Source organism: Acartia tonsa, chromosome 4 (genome assembly GCF_053477335.1).
Source record: "Acartia tonsa isolate MP-2025a chromosome 4, ASM5347733v1, whole genome shotgun sequence".
In the NCBI taxonomy this organism is placed as follows: Eukaryota; Metazoa; Arthropoda; class Copepoda; order Calanoida; family Acartiidae; genus Acartia; species Acartia tonsa.
In genome coordinates, this window is record NC_137263.1 from 14,130,105 (window position 1) to 14,146,621 (window position 16,517).

At 36.9% G+C, this 16,517-nt stretch overlaps 2 protein-coding genes across 6 annotated transcripts in view; both read left to right on the plus strand.

Moving 5' to 3' along the window:
* Nucleotides 1–16,517, plus strand: part of LOC145316180 (unconventional myosin-XVIIIa-like) — a 51,863-nt gene that overhangs the window by 28,908 nt on the left and 6,438 nt on the right. For all 3 annotated transcript variants that reach the window (XM_080156528.1, XM_080156530.1, XM_080156529.1), the window contains exons 13-17: nucleotides 12,033–12,133; nucleotides 13,026–13,147; nucleotides 14,801–14,948; nucleotides 15,340–15,525; nucleotides 16,083–16,313. In XM_080156528.1, coding sequence (XP_080012654.1) covers nucleotides 12,033–12,133; nucleotides 13,026–13,147; nucleotides 14,801–14,948; nucleotides 15,340–15,525; nucleotides 16,083–16,313 — 788 coding nt within the window. The remainder of the gene's footprint in view (nucleotides 1–12,032; nucleotides 12,134–13,025; nucleotides 13,148–14,800; nucleotides 14,949–15,339; nucleotides 15,526–16,082; nucleotides 16,314–16,517) is intronic.
* Uch-L5 (ubiquitin carboxy-terminal hydrolase L5) overlaps nucleotides 1–16,517 on the plus strand; it is a 294,886-nt gene that overhangs the window by 4,678 nt on the left and 273,691 nt on the right. The gene's annotated exons all lie outside the window — the stretch shown is intronic.

Here is a 16,517-nt window from a genome sequence, read left to right on the forward strand (position 1 = left end):
CATCGCCCCTTAATAGCCCCTTACCTTAATTTATATAACATAGCCCTACATAGCCTCTCCATCGCCCCTTAATAGCCCCTTACCTTAATTTATATAGCATAGCCCCTACATAGCCTCTCCATCGCCCCTTAATAGCCTCTTACCTTAATTTATATAATCCTTACCTTAATATATATAACATAGCCCCTACATAGCCTCTCCATCGCCCCTGAATAGCCCCTTACCCTAATTTATATAACATAGCCCCTACATAGCCTCTCCATCGCCCCTTAATAGCTCCTTACCTTAATTTATATAACATAGCCCCTACATAGCCTCTCCATCGCCCCTTAATAGCCCCTTACCTTAATTTATATAACATAGCCTCTACATAGCCTCTCCATCGCCCCTTAATAGCCCCTTACCTTAATTATGTAACATAGCCCCTACATAGCCTCTCCATCGCCCCTTAATAGCTCCTTACCTTAATTTATATAACATAGCCCCTACATAGCCTCTCCATCGCCCCTTAATAGCCCCTTACCTTAATTTATATAACATAGCCTCTACATAGCCTCTCCATCGCCCCTTAATAGCCCCTTACCTTAATTATGTAACATAGCCCCTACATAGCCTCTCCATCGCCCCTTAATATCCCCTTACCTTAATTATATAACATAGCTCCTACATAGCCTCCCCATCGCCCCTTAATAGCCCCTTACCCGATTTTATATAACATAGCCCCTAAATAGCCTCTTCATCGCCCCTTAATAGCCCCTTACCTTAATTTATATAACATAGCCCCTACATTGCCTCTCCATCGCCCCTTAATAGTCCTTTACCTTAATTTATATAAAATAGCCCCTATATAGCCTCTCTATCGCCCCTTAATAGCCAATTTATATAACATAGCCGCTACATAGCCTCTCCATCGCCCCTTAATAGCTCCTTACCTTAATTTATATAACATAGCCTCTCCATCGCCCCTTAATAGCCCTCCATCGCCACTTAAAAGCCCCTTACCTTAATTTATATAACATAGCCTCTACATAGCCTCTCCATCGCCCCTTAATAGCCCCTTATATCCTCCTTCAAAACAGTTATACACCTTCCCAGGATCTATTGGAAGCTACCCTATAAAGGAGAACCATATTGGTTCTGCAGTTAGCGATCTTCTTTGATACATACAGACAATGATCCTGTTACTTTTTATAAGGATTAAAAATAAAATGGCCTAAAGCCATCTCATTACCCATAGGAAGCTTCACTGTAAAGGAGAACCATGTCGGTTTAGTGGTTAGCAAGGTACAGACAGACATACATACAGACAAAGATCCTGTTACTTTATTATAAGGATTAAAATAAAATAGTTATTAACCTCCCCAGGACCTATGAGAAGCTACCCTATTAAGGAGAACGATCTCAGGACCTATAGGAATCTTCACTGTAAAGGAGAACCATATTGGTTCATCGGTTAGCAAGATCCTTCGGTACAGACAGACATTCATACATACAGACAAAGATTCTGTTAATTTATTTTAAGAAATACAGATAAAATTGTTATAAACCTTTCCAGGCCTAAAACCATCTCAGGACCTAATTTCTGCCGTTGACAACTCGAGTTAAGTTACTATATTATTTTTACAATGTTTAACTTATCTGTTATTATTGGCTGACGAAAAGTTTGGGCAAAAAAAAAATTTATTCTTCAATGAAATATCTCTCCAGTATAATTTTGCCAAGTGCTAATTTATTAAGAATAAAGTTTGCCACAAATTTACCAAAAAATCTCATTGTCATTTCGCCAGGGAGGATTAGGATAGTTCCCAAAGTGTTATAAGTTGGCTTATCCAAGAGTGCTGTCTAGTCTCCAAAGTTTTATAATACCGTTTTCTTATTCGTTAGATTAACAACCTTGGGGACTTTTTATTGTTTTGTGATTGTTTAGTTCATTAAGTTGAGTGTCTAAATGTTTCAACCACTAATTCTAAACTAAAGAAGGGGTAATTTTGTGAATCATCAATGGGAATAATTAATATATAAACATACATATATATACAGTGTTTTTTTTTATGAGAGCATTTTTGAAAGCAATTTTACCCTACTTATAGTTATCAGAATTTAATGATTAATGGCTTATTCTCTTCGTTTTTTATAACCATTAACAGAAAAGCAAAAAAATATTTCAGTTTTTATTTAAAAAGTACAGTAAATTCAAAATTTCAAAACATGGGTGTCAACATCTAAAATAGTTATTTCTCGCATCGTATTATAAACGGCTTTCCGCGGATATAGAAAGTACAATTATGAGATTAAAACTAGTTTTTTTAGCCCCGAGGTGCAGAAGGCACCGGCTAAAAAAACTGGGTTTAATCTTATGATTGTACATATCTATATTCGTAGAAAGCTGGATATAATACGATGCTAGACATAGTTTTTTCGTATGGATGAGAACCGGTTCCTATCCACCGGATTCAAATGAATACGAGAAATGGTTTTAGCGCATTTTTCTTATGCTCAAATCTTCTACCCTTTCCAAGAATGGAGGGAGTACATTGGGGGGCCAGTATTCCCTCCCTGGTTGAGATATGGCCTTCAAATTTCAAAATGTTCTAGTACATGTCACAAGTAGTATCTATATAAATTTTTAGCTCAATATCTCAACTTTGAAGCGTTTTGCAGCCATTCTTGCAAAGGTAGATTATAAGAAAAATGCACTAAAACCATTTTTAGATGTTGACACCTAAGTTTTAAATTTTTTAATTTACTGTACTTTTTGAATAAAAACTGAAATATTTTTTGCTTTTCTATTAAAGGTTATAAAAAAGAAGAGAATAAGCCATTAATCATTAAATTCTAATAACTATAAGTAAGGTAAAATTGCTTTCAAAAAAGTTCTCATAAAAAAACACACTGTATATATGTATATATATCATTTTATCGACAATCGTCTTATCCCTGTAGATCTCTGATTATCAGAGCATTTTTGAAATATTTGCTGCTTATTTTTTGGCTGCCTTTGGCAAAATAATTTTTTTTCATAAAAAATGTATACAAAATTATCGTATTAATTTGGTAAATATATCATTGCACTTGAATTATTTTTAAGTCACTAACGGCTAATCCCATAGATGACCCTAGGAGTACTTTAATGAATAGATGTGGTGGAGAGGGGGGGGAGGGGGAAGGTTAAGAATTTAAGGGAAGTGATACCTTCCGGGGGCTGAAAGTGTTAGTCCCCTCCCCAAAATGAAAACTTTTCCTGCGAGTAAAATAAGCTTCAATGTAAAGGAGAAGCATATCGGTTCAGTTGATACTGATAAACATCCTGTTACTTTAATGTAAATATTAGTTTAAGGATAGTCTGTATAATCTCAGGGATAAAGGAAACATTAGGCAATTTTTACAATAGTCTCCAAAGTTTTATAATGAAGTTTTCTTATTCGTTGGCTCAAAACTTTGGGGACTTTTGTCATATTTTGGTTGTAGTGTTGCAATTTTGTGTATCGTTATTAGGGATGGATAAAAATTTATCGGCCATTGTCTTATTCCTTTAGATCCTTGGTATAATCAACTGAATAACAGTTCCAACAACAAAAATTAAGATATTGCTTCGCTTTTTATGGACAAATATCCTGTTATTTTATTATAAGGAAAAAAAATAAACTATCTTAAAATCATCTCAGTACTCAGCGGTTAGCAAGATCCTACGGTATAGACAGACAGACATACATCATATCGGTTTAGCAGCAAACGAGATCCTTTGCTACAGACAAAAAAAAACTTTGTATATCGACTAGCGGCTACGCCCCCAGCATCTATTGGCTCTGTATTCAAAGGGGAATGAATAAAAGCCTAAAGCCTTCCCAGGACTTAAAATAGAATAGCCTAAAACCATCCCTCGACTTAAAATAAAATAGCCTAAAGCCATTACAAGACAAATATTAAGCTTACCTGAAATAGAAAGCCCAATCTGTTTAGTAGTTATTGAGATCTTAAGTTTCAGAACAGAAAGCCTTACTAACGTGGACAAACACAGGATATTTCGGACAAATGTCGGAGTGGACATTATATAAGTAAAACGCAGAAGTGTCTATAATATCTTAAAAATTAGGTTTCAACAACATTTGTTTAGTTATTTCTACACAGGTTAGGTTAGGTTAAGATATAAATATACAAATAAGCCCCCTGCAGGGGTTAGGCATATAAAAAAACCTATTTGACAGTTGTAAACAATGTGAGAAAAAAATATGTTTTAGTTTAATGAAATGTTCTATCTGTTTCAAACCTTTGCCTTTCGATAGAACTTACCTACTTTGGAAAACTGTTAGACTGATTTTAAAATTTCAGTCTGTGAGAAAAGATATTCAAGATTTTTTTTTGTTTTGAAAGATTTTTATCTTATAAATAAAATAAAAGACACTCCTGCGTTTTACATAAGCAATGTCCACTCCGACGATTGTCCCATTCCTAGGTTTGTCCACTCCAACGTTTGTTTATGTTTTACTACTTTATATAATAGGATAATATGTATTCTTCTTTTATATTTCTCTTTTCTTATTCACTTGCAGCTGCGCTCTTTTTAATGTAAGGAGGCAGAAAAATAGCCTAAACCAATTAGGGGCTTAAATCTGAAAATGAAAAAGCAAAAAACCATCCCATGACCTATGTGAAGCTTCCCTTAAATGGAGAATTTAGTCAGTTTATGAAATTTTTAAGCTTCAGACCAAAAAAAATACTTTTTTTGTTAAAAGAGAGACTTTTCTACAATTAGGGCTAGTCCTTTCGTCATTGCTCTTCTCATTAAGTTAAGCATGTGGTTTTCTCTGCTATTGTTAAAGATGGACTGTTGAGATTTTTAGTGAATATTCCCATGACATATGTATATCCAGTCTATAAATTATTTTGTCTGTCTCTCAATTATGCTTCAAAAGACTTAGGTTTCGTGATAATCTTTGAGTAATAGCATATTCTCTTAAAGTCTGCTCTATAACTTACTTTGTCTGTTTGTCCATTATATGATCCTTATTCAATATTCTATTTAACTAAAAAATTTCATTCTCTTAGTTTATTTTTTTTCTTTATTTCATTATGTTATTATATTATTTATATTTATTTTATTAATTCATTATATTTTCATTATAATTTTCCTTTTTAAATGCGAAACTTTTCTATAGTAAGGATTGGTTTGTCCGTACGTCCAAACGGTTAGACGACATTTTCTTTAATTTAGACATGTTATAAATATCCTATCGATTTCAAACTTTGCAGAATGATTTCTATAACAGTTGGGTACAATACTATATTCATTACTAGAAAGTATGTACGTCCATTTTTTTGTATAATATCATTGTCCCATTCATCTGGGTTTTGGAGTAATGTTTCTTAGGACAACAAGGTTTAGTATTATAATCAAATACTAAAAATAAAATTATGCCCTTTTACTATATTCTATACTAGCAGATTCGCCCCTAGCCTCAGGGGCTTTGCCCCAAGAGGTGATAAAATTTTTTTTTGGCGAAATTCGTAATAGGACCAAGAAAATCTTCAGCAAAAAAAAAATGGGGGGGGATTTTTTTGTTTTTGGGGGGGTTGGGGGTATCCCACCCCCCAAGAAAATAGCCTAAAACCACCACAGGACCAGTAGGTATATTCCCTGAATAGTAGAATATAATCGGTCCAGTGGTTACCGAGATCTTAAGGGACTGACAGACGGACAGACAGACGGACAGACAGACGGACAGACAGACGGACAGACAGACAGACGGATGGACAGACATCATTCTACTTTGTATTATAGATTTACGCTAATTTTAACAAAATTTATGTTTGACCTCCTGATTTTAGAGCTTTGCTTTTGTGAATGTTGTTATCCTTGTTATCTTGCTTTTTTTTCCTTTTTCATAACCTATTATATAAAGTAGTAATCTTTTTTTTGTCTGTAGAAAAGCTAACCGCTGAACCTATATGGTTCTCCTTTACAGTGAAGCTTCTTTTAAGTTCATAGAGGGTTTATAATTATTTCGAGGGAGGGTATCTCCACCCTCCCAGAAAATTCACCCCAAGAAAAATATTACCCCATCCCCTCAAAAAATCTTTTTAACTTTTTAAAAGCAAAGCTTTTCTATATTAAGGATCAGTCCGTACGTCCGTAACGGTTAGCTATTTTCGTTAATTTAGGCATGTGATTCCTGTAGTAGAAAGGTACGATTTAGAAAGTCTATAATCATTATCAGAATATCCATACGTCCATTTTAAGCATACTAATTATTAACTTACAACAAATTTTTATGTATCAAAATTATCCGATTAATCTGATTTCTGGGATACTGATTCCTAGGACAACAAAATAGAATGTTATAAGCGAATCATATCTATAATCAAGTCCAAAAAATGTGAGTACGTCCTTAAGCATTTTCCTGCATGTTAGCAATTTCTCAATAAATTTACTTACAATTTTGTTTCGAATTTTAAATTTATGTTCTGACTATTCAGTTCTGACACTCTACATTATTAATGTTCATTAAAGGACGCCTGCAAGAAATAACACGCTTTAACTGCTAAAAGACTGCCACAAGAAGACCCAATACCCCAAATTATAAGCCTTCAGCTTCAATAACAAAAAAGTTCTAGGCATTTCAAAATAGCATTTTATGTACAATGGAATTTTTGAAAGATTTCCAATGCTCATAAAAGAAAAAACAATATTAAATTACGTTGCCTAGACATAAAATTATAACCTTATCTTTGTCAGAAACTTAGATTGCCTGTAACTGATTACATTTTTACAATAAAAACACCACATTTCATAGTCAAAATCTATGAAAAAAAATCGATTTAAATTGCATTTTTAAACGAAAATCATAGCGGAAACAAAGGGGTAAACTAATACAAGCTTAGCTGTGATTGGTTGTTAAGCTGATTCAGCCTTCTGATTGGCTACAGTACATTCGGTACAACGCAAGTAAAACTTATTTTTTTTTAATGATTTTGACTATAAAAATGGGTATTTTTATTGTAAAAATATAATTAGTTACTGGAAACCTAAATTTATGACAAAAATAAGCTTATAATTTTGTTTCTAGGCCACGTAGTTTAATTTTAAAGTTTTCAACATGAGCATTGCAATTCTTTCAAAATTTCCATTGTACATAAAATGTCATTTTAAAATGCCTAGAACTTTTTTGTTATAGAAGCTGAAGGCTTCAAATTTGGGGTATTTGGTCTACTTGTGGCAGTCTTTCAGCAGTTAAAGCGTGGTATTTCTTGCAGGCTTCCTTTAAACTTTTTTCTATCGTTTCAGAGCTTTGCTTTTATAAATGTTGTCATCCTTGTCATCCTTTTAAAACTTAAATTTAAAACTGTAGAGGGTCACATTCCTTCCTTACCTTAATGCCCTACCTTCTATAATGAAGGGGCAATACAATTACAGAGGCTGTACAGGAGCCATAAAGGGCCTATGTTATATAAATTAAGGTAAGGGGCGATGAAGAGGCTATGAAGGGGCTATGTTATATAAATTAAGGTAAGAGGCTATTAAGGGGCGATGGAGAGGCTATGTAGGGGCTATGTTATATAATTAAGGTAAGGGGCTATTAAGGGGCGATGGAGATGCTTTGTAGGGCCTATGTTATATAAATTAAGGTAAGAGGCTATTAAGGGGCGATGGAGAGGCTATGTAGGGGCTATGTTATATAAATTAGGGTAAGGGGCTATTTAGGGGCGATGGAGAGGCTATGTAGGGGCTATGTTATATATATTAAGGTAAGGATTATATAAATTAAGGTAAGAGGCTATTAAGGGGCGATGGAGAGGCTATGTAGGGGCTATGCTATATAAATTAAGGTAAGGGGCTATTAAGGGGCGATTGAGAGGCTATGTAGGGGCTATGTTACATAATTAAGGTAAGGGGCTATTAAGGGGCGATGGAGAGGCTATGTAGAGGCTATGTTATATAAATTAAGGTAAGGGGCTATTAAGGGGCGATGGAGAGGCTATGTAGGGGCTATGTTATATAAATTAAGGTAAGGAGCTATTAAGGGGCGATGGAGAGGCTATGTAGGGGCTATGTTATATAAATTAGGGTAAGGGGCTATTCAGGGGCGATGGAGAGGCTATGTAGGGGCTATGTTATATATATTAAGGTAAGGATTATATAAATTAAGGTAAGAGGCTATTAAGGGGCGATGGAGAGGCTATGTAGGGGCTATGCTATATAAATTAAGGTAAGGGGCTATTAAGGGGCGATGGAGAGGCTATGTAGGGCTATGTTATATAAATTAAGGTAAGGGGCTATTAAGGGGCGATGGAGAGGCTATGTAGAGGCTATGTTATATAAATTAAGGTAAGGGGCTATTAAGGGGCGATGGAGAGGCTATGTAGGGGCTATGTTATATAAATTAGGGTAAGGGGCTATTTAGGGGCGATGGAGAGGCTATGTAGGGGCTATGTTATATATATTAAGGTAAGGATTATATAAATTAAGGTAAGAGGCTATTAAGGGGCGATGGAGAGGCTATGTAGGGGCTATGCTATATAAATTAAGGTAAGGGGCTATTAAGGGGCGATGGAGAGGCTATGTAGGGCTATGTTATATAAATTAAGGTAAGGGGCTATTAAGGGGCGATGGAGAGGCTATGTAGGGGCTATGTTATATAAATTAAGGTAAGGAGCTATTAAGGGGCGATGGAGAGGCTATGTAGGGGCTATGTTATATAAATTAGGGTAAGGGGCTATTTAGGGGCGATGGAGAGGCTATGTAGGGGCTATGTTACATAATTAAGGTAAGAGGCTATTATGGGGCGATGGAGAGGCTATGTAGGAGCTTTGTTATATAGATTAAGGTAAGGGGCTATTAAGGGGCGATGGAGAGGCTTTGTAGGGGCTATGTTATATAGATTAGGGTAAGGGGCTATTAAGGGGCGATGGAGAGGCTATATAGGGGCTATGTTATATAAATTAAGGTAAGAGGCTATTAAGGGGCGATTGAGAGGCTATGTAGGGGCTATGTTACATAATTAAGGTAAGGGGCTATTAAGGGGCGATGGAGAGGCTATATAGGAGCTTTGTTATATAAATTTAGGTAAGGGGCTATTAAGGGGCGATGGAGAGGCTATGTAGGGGCAATGTTATATAATTAAATTAAGTGGCTATTAAGGGGCGATAGAGAGGCCATATAGGAGCTTTGTTATATAAATTAAGGTAAGGGGCTATTAAGGGGCGATGGAGGAGCGATGTAGGGGCCATCAAGTTGCAATGTAATATAAATTTGGAGAAGGAGCGATGAAGGGGCGATGTAGGAGCGATGAAGGAGCGATGGAGGAGCGATGGAGGAGCTATGTAGGAGCGATGTAGGGGCCATCAAGTTGCAATGTAATATAAATTTGGAGAAGGAGCGATGAAGGGGCGATGTAGGAGCAATGAAGGAGCGATGTAGGAGCGATGTAGGGGCCATCACAGTACAATTTAATATAAATTTGAAGAAGGAGCGATGAAGGGGCGATGTAGGAGCGATGGAGGGGCGATGTAGGGGCTATGTTATATAAATTAAGGTAAGGGGCGATGGAGAGGCTATGTAGGGGCTATGTTATATAAATTAGGGTAAGGGGCTATTCAGGGGCGATGGAGAGGCTATGTAGGGGCTATGTTATATATATTAAGGTAAGGATTATATAAATTAAGGTAAGAGGCTATTAAGGGGCGATGGAGAGGCTATGTAGGGGCTATGCTATATAAATTAAGGTAAGGGGCTATTAAGGGGCGATGGAGAGGCTATGTAGGGCTATGTTATATAAATTAAGGTAAGGGGCTATTAAGGGGCGATGGAGAGGCTATGTAGGGGCTATGTTATATAAATTAAGGTAAGGAGCTATTAAGGGGCGATGGAGAGGCTATGTAGGGGCTATGTTATATAAATTAGGGTAAGGGGCTATTTAGGGGCGATGGAGAGGCTATGTAGGGGCTATGTTACATAATTAAGGTAAGAGGCTATTATGGGGCGATGGAGAGGCTATGTAGGAGCTTTGTTATATAGATTAAGGTAAGGGGCTATTAAGGGGCGATGGAGAGGCTTTGTAGGGGCTATGTTATATAGATTAGGGTAAGGGGCTATTAAGGGGCGATGGAGAGGCTATATAGGGGCTCTGTTATATAAATTAAGGTAAGAGGCTATTAAGGGGCGATTGAGAGGCTATGTAGGGGCTATGTTACATAATTAAGGTAAGGGGCTATTAAGGGGCGATGGAGAGGCTATATAGGAGCTTTGTTATATAAATTTAGGTAAGGGGCTATTAAGGGGCGATGGAGAGGCTATGTAGGGGCAATGTTATATAATTAAATTAAGTGGCTATTAAGGGGCGATAGAGAGGCCATATAGGAGCTTTGTTATATAAATTAAGGTAAGGGGCTATTAAGGGGCGATGGAGGAGCGATGTAGGGGCCATCAAGTTGCAATGTAATATAAATTTGGAGAAGGAGCGATGAAGGGGCGATGTAGGAGCGATGAAGGAGCGATGGAGGAGCGATGGAGGAGCTATGTAGGAGCGATGTAGGGGCCATCAAGTTGCAATGTAATATAAATTTGGAGAAGGAGCGATGAAGGGGCGATGTAGGAGCAATGAAGGAGCGATGTAGGAGCGATGTAGGGGCCATCACAGTACAATTTAATATAAATTTGAAGAAGGAGCGATGAAGGGGCGATGTAGGAGCGATGGAGGGGCGATGTAGGGGCTATGTTATATAAATTAAGGTAAGGGGCGATGGAGAGGCTATGTAGGGGCTATGTTATATAAATTAAGGTAAGGGGCGATGGAGAGGCTATGTAGGGGCTATGTTATATAAATTAAGGTAATGGGCTTTTAAGGGGCGATGGAGAGGCTATGTAGGAGCTATGTTATATAAATTAAGGTAAGGGACTATTAAGGGGCAATGGAGAGGCTATGTAGGAGCTTTGTTATATAAATAAAGGTAAGGGGCTATTAGGGGCGATGGAGAGGCTATGTAGGGGCTTTGTTATATAAATTAAGATAAGGGGCTATTAAGGGGCGATGGAGAGGCTATGTAGGGGCTATGTTATAAAAATTAAGGTAAGGAGCTATTAAGGGGCGATGGAGAGGCTATGTAGGGGCTTTTTTATATAAATTAAGGTAAGGGGCTATTAAGGGGCGATGGGGCGATTGAGGAGCGATGGAGGAGAGATGTAGGGGCCATCAAAGTACAATGTAATATAAATTTGTGGAAGGAGCGATGAAGGGGCGATGTAGGAGCGATGGAGGAGCGATGGAGGAGCGATGTAGCAGCGATGTAGGGGCCATCAAGTTGCAATGTTATATAAATTTGGAGAAGGAGCGATGAAGGGGCGATGGAGGAGCGATGTAGGAGCGATGTAGGGGCCATCAAGTTGCAATGTAATATAAATTTGGAGAAGGGGCGATGTAGGAGCGATGAAGGAGCGATGTAGGAGCGATGTAGGGGCCATCACAGTACAATGTAATATAAATTTGAAGAAGGAGCGATGAAGGGGCGATGTAGGAGCGATGGAGGGGCGATGTAGGGGCCATCAAAGTACAATGTAATATAAATTTGAAGAAGGAGCGATGAAGGGGTGATGTAGGAGCGATGGAGGGGCGATGTAGGGGCCATCAAAGTACAATGTAATATAAATTTGGAGAAGGAGCGATGGAGGAGCGATGAAGGGGCGATGTAGGAGCGATGTAGGGGCCATCAAGGGACTAAGATATATATAATAGTGAAGGGGCCATGAAGAGGCGATATTTAATTAAATAGCCCCTTGGGATAACAGGACATATCATCTCCTCTTTAGAAGGGGCGATAAAGGAGCGATAAAGGATCATTTAATCGCCTCTTAGGGCAAGGGGCTATTAAATCGCTCCTTTCAAGGAGTCATAACATCGCCTCTTGTTATAAGGGGCTATTAAATCGCTCCTTTCAAGGAGCCATTACATCGCCCCATGTCATAAGAGGCGATCAATTAAAATCATCGCCCCATATGGAGCGATGTCATGGAAAGGACTATACCCAAATTTTCTGTGCAGGATTGTAGAGCTGATAGAGTTACAGTTTACTGAGAGTGGGGTTCTAGCTGGCGGGACTGTTGAATTAGCACTTCCAGACACACACAGGCTTAACAGGACAGGTATGATGCAGGAATCAAAAGGGATAAGACAATTGCCAATAAATTGATGTGTATCCCAAATCATGTTCACAAAATTACCCCTTCCGTAAATCAAAATTAGTGGTTAAAACGTTTGAACAATCATTTTTATGAACTAACCAATCAAAATCCACTAAAGTCCCCAAAGTTGTGAAGCTAACAAATAAGAAGACGTTATTATAAAACTTTTGAGACTAGTTTAACTAATAGCCTATTGTCCCCTCTCTCTCTCTCTCTGGGAATGATGGAACTTTTAATATTACATACATGACTTTAATTTATTCACTCAGCTATTCTTTTGAGCCAGTGAGAGAATGCTGAGGTTCCACATTTGTAAAGTTAAGTTTTACGACTTTTCCCAATGTCTATAATGAAATGAGTAACAAATGAGTTGCGCCTGTGTTTATGCCAAAAGTATTGCTCTACGCCTATAGATAAATTCATGCACTTGTCATAGAAGCAGCAATTACATTTTTATGTTTTCTTGCAGTCATTCAAATCCTTAACAGCTGTGTATGTAAGTTGTTATATCCCTTTATTAAAGTAACAGCATGTTTGTCTGTCTATGTGTACATATATGTATGTGTTTTGTAGCATAGGATCTCGATAACCACTGAGCCGACATGGCCCCCCTTTACAGTATAACTTCTTTTAGGCCCATAGAAGGTTTATAACTATTTGGGGGGAGGGTAACACCATCCTCTGAAGATAAATCCTTCCTAGAAAAAAGGACCCCATCCCAAAGATTTTTTTATTAAAACTAAAATTAAAAGTAGATGGTCGACCCCCTCCTCTTCATTAAAGTGCCCCTAGAGGCCTTTAGAGCCATAGCAACTAGTTCTAATCAGATTACTAATAAAAGTTGTATTATCAGGAAGATTTGTTGGAGAGCCCACATTTCCCATCCTATATCAGGTTCAGGCAGCCCTGGGAAAATCAAATCTTTTCTTCCCTCCCAGACTTCTTAATAACAATGCATTTTTTACTCCATTAAAGGTAAATATTAAAAATTATATTTTTTATCTAAATTTATATAGGTAAGTTGTTGGTAACGTTCTAAAAAATTTGAAAAATGTATTACATAAATGGATATAGGATATACGTGGATATATTGACAAGGGAAAATTTATATCGAATTTAGCTTCCTAATATGGACCTCATTGATTGGTCAGTTCGTTAATCTAGGAGGAGGGATGGGGTAAAGTTGGTGGTTAGGGGGGTTCCATTGGAATTCAGTCCACACGGGATTCAACCCACGGAATTCAGCCCAGCGGGATTCAACCCAACGGTATTCAGCCCACACGGGATTCAACCCACGGGATTCAGCCCACCCGGAATTCAGCCCACATGGGACTCAACCCACGGAATTCAGTCCATACGGGACTCAACCCACGGAATTCAGTCCATACGGGACTCAACCCACGGAATTCAGTCCATACGGGACTCAACCCACGGAATTCAGTCCACACGGGATTCAACCCATTATATATCTAAAATTACCAGTTTGCAAAAATATTTTTTTTTAAATTTGAGAACAAAATTTTTAGAAAATTAAAAAAAAAAGTTTTAAGTTTATGTAATTTTTTTTTACTGTAGAAATTATTTTATAAAATATGCTTTATAAAAAAATTTGAGAAAAAAAAAATTATTTTCTAAAAATTTGTTTCTTAAATTTGAAAAAAAAAATTATTTGTTTTTAAAACTGAGAATTCAGTACACACGAAATTCAACCCAATATATATATGAAATTCTCAGTTTTAAAAACAAATAATTTTTTTTTTCAAATTTGAGAAACAAATTTTTAGAAAATAATTCTTTTTTCTCAAATTTTTTTATAAAGCATATTTTATAAAATAATTTCTAAAAATAAAAAAAATTTACATAAACATTTTTAAAAAAATTTCTAATAATTTTGTTCTCAAATTTAAAAAAAATATTTTTTTTCAAACTGGTAATTTTACATATATAATGGGTTGAATCCCGTGTGGACTGAATTCCGTGGGTTGAGTCCCATATGGACTGAATTCCGTGGGTTGAGTCCCGTATGGACTGAATTCCGTGGGTTGAGTCCCGTATGGACTGAATTCCATGGGTTGAGTCCCGTATGGACTGAATACCGTGGGTTGAATCCCGTGTGGGCTGAATACCGTGGGTTGAATCCCGTGTGGGCTGAATACTGTTGGGTTGAATCCCGCTGGGCTGAATTCTGTGGGTTGAATCCCGTGTGGGCTGAATTCCAATGGAACCGGTTAGGGGAATCATTATTTTAGCCAGCTACAAGCATCACTTTTTTAGATAACATAAAAATCTGGTGCGACACCCATCGATTACTACATCGATTTTAATTCAGAGGGGGGAATAGATATCTCATAATCCATGTTTTTTTTTTTTAGATATTTAATGTATCGTATTATATACAGCTTTCTGCGGAAATCAAAATGCGAATTAGAAGTTTAAAACCAGTTTTGTTAACCAAATCTGCTTTTAATTTTATGTTTTTTATTCTAATATTCGTGAAAATTGTCTGTGATTCGATGCTACACATGATTTGAGAACTGGGTTTAATCCAGCGGATTTTTTTATGATAAATCATTGAATATCTATTAATATACATAAATAATTATGAATAATTAAGTTGAAATTTTCTAGGAGGATATTGAAGTATCTACCGCCCTGGAGGACTGGGGGCGTGTGTGCGGGGCCATGGAGCTCCTGGACTTTGGGGAGGAGGAACAGGATGCATTCTGGATTATTCTGGCGGTCATCACAAACCTGGGATATGTGACACAAAGTTTAGGTATTACATTAATCTTTTCAGTATAGATTATAACCGGTTGTCGGCCATACTAAAAAAATATCACACACAATTTTCCACAAATGTTAAGATAAAAATATTAATATACGCGAAAAGCTGCATATAATACGATTCGGTTGATAACCATTATAAATTGTTAACAATGGTTGTGGATTTTTATGGTAAAATGTTTTACAGGGATTAATAAACCAACCAATCAATACTCAATAAAAGTCTCCAAAGTTATTCAGCTAACGAAAAGGAAAAAGTAATTATAAAACATTGAGGACTAGTGTAAAAAACAACCCAATATCCCCTCCATCCCTGAGATCTTTAGCTTTGATTCATTGGCGATTAATATTTTTTTAACAATACGTACTTATATTTTTCCCAGAAAATGGTGAATCCTTGGACAACTTGAGCATTGAAAAGATAGCGAAGCTGCTGGGGGTACAGACACATGATCTGAAGATGGTATTTGCTAGACCCAACACTCCTCGCACCCTGACACCATCCTCCTCCATAGCAACCAGTGCTTCATCCTCCAGGACAGCTTCTCCAGGTCCAGCCACACCTTTAGGTAAACCAATTTGGTGCTTTTCTTCATAGTGCCAATTGAGCATTGATCTCCCCTTATTATTTTTAGTAAATTGAAATAGTTTTTTTATGCTTTACCACTGGGGTTGGCCTTCTGCGGTTCCCGGCCCCCTTGCTGGTCAACATAGTACCAAACCTAACCTAGCCTGACCTATAGTAATAATCAAAAATGGAAAAGCTACCCCCCCCCTTAATTTCAATTTACTTAAAAATAAAGAGTGAGTGAAGGGTTCTGCTTGAAAAGGCACTTTGAGAGAAATTGTCTTTCTTTTGAATTAATCTTGTTGTCTACAAATGGGCATAATTATCTCTTTTGTGTACCTATTTTGAAATTATTATATTTAAGTAACCAGAATTCCATGTTCTCTAATAAAATGAAACTTGTAGCTGGCTAAAATAACAATCCCTTTTATCCGTTCCTTCCTTCTGGATGAACGAACTGACCAATAAATGATGTTTATGAATTAGAAACCTAAATTGACTACAAATTTTCCCTTGTCATAATATCCACGTATATTTTATATCCATTGCATTGTTTAGGTACACTCCGTGGATCTATGAACCTGTCCTCCTCCCTGCACAGTGATATCAGCAGCCAGCAGCCCAATCCAACCATGGCGGACAATGCTCGCCGCCTCGCGGTCAACCTGTATACAGAACTGCTATCCAGACTGGTGAAGCTTATCAATAGAAGTATCCGTCCACCTGCTAAACAACCCTGTAACATGTTTATTTTTGACTCACCTGGCTTCCAAAATCCCAGCTCAATTGGTAAGATTATTTTTTTTATTTGAAATCTCATCCATTTATATGTGATATTTTTAAATTAGAGAAGAAAAAAGATAACAGGGGTTTTTGTTTAAATAATTGGTATTGGTTATAATTTTTTTTAGTTTTATTCCCAGACCTTAATAAAATGGGATAAACTGCATATATCCAGGGAAAAGGGAATGTGATTCTGACAAATAATTCTAA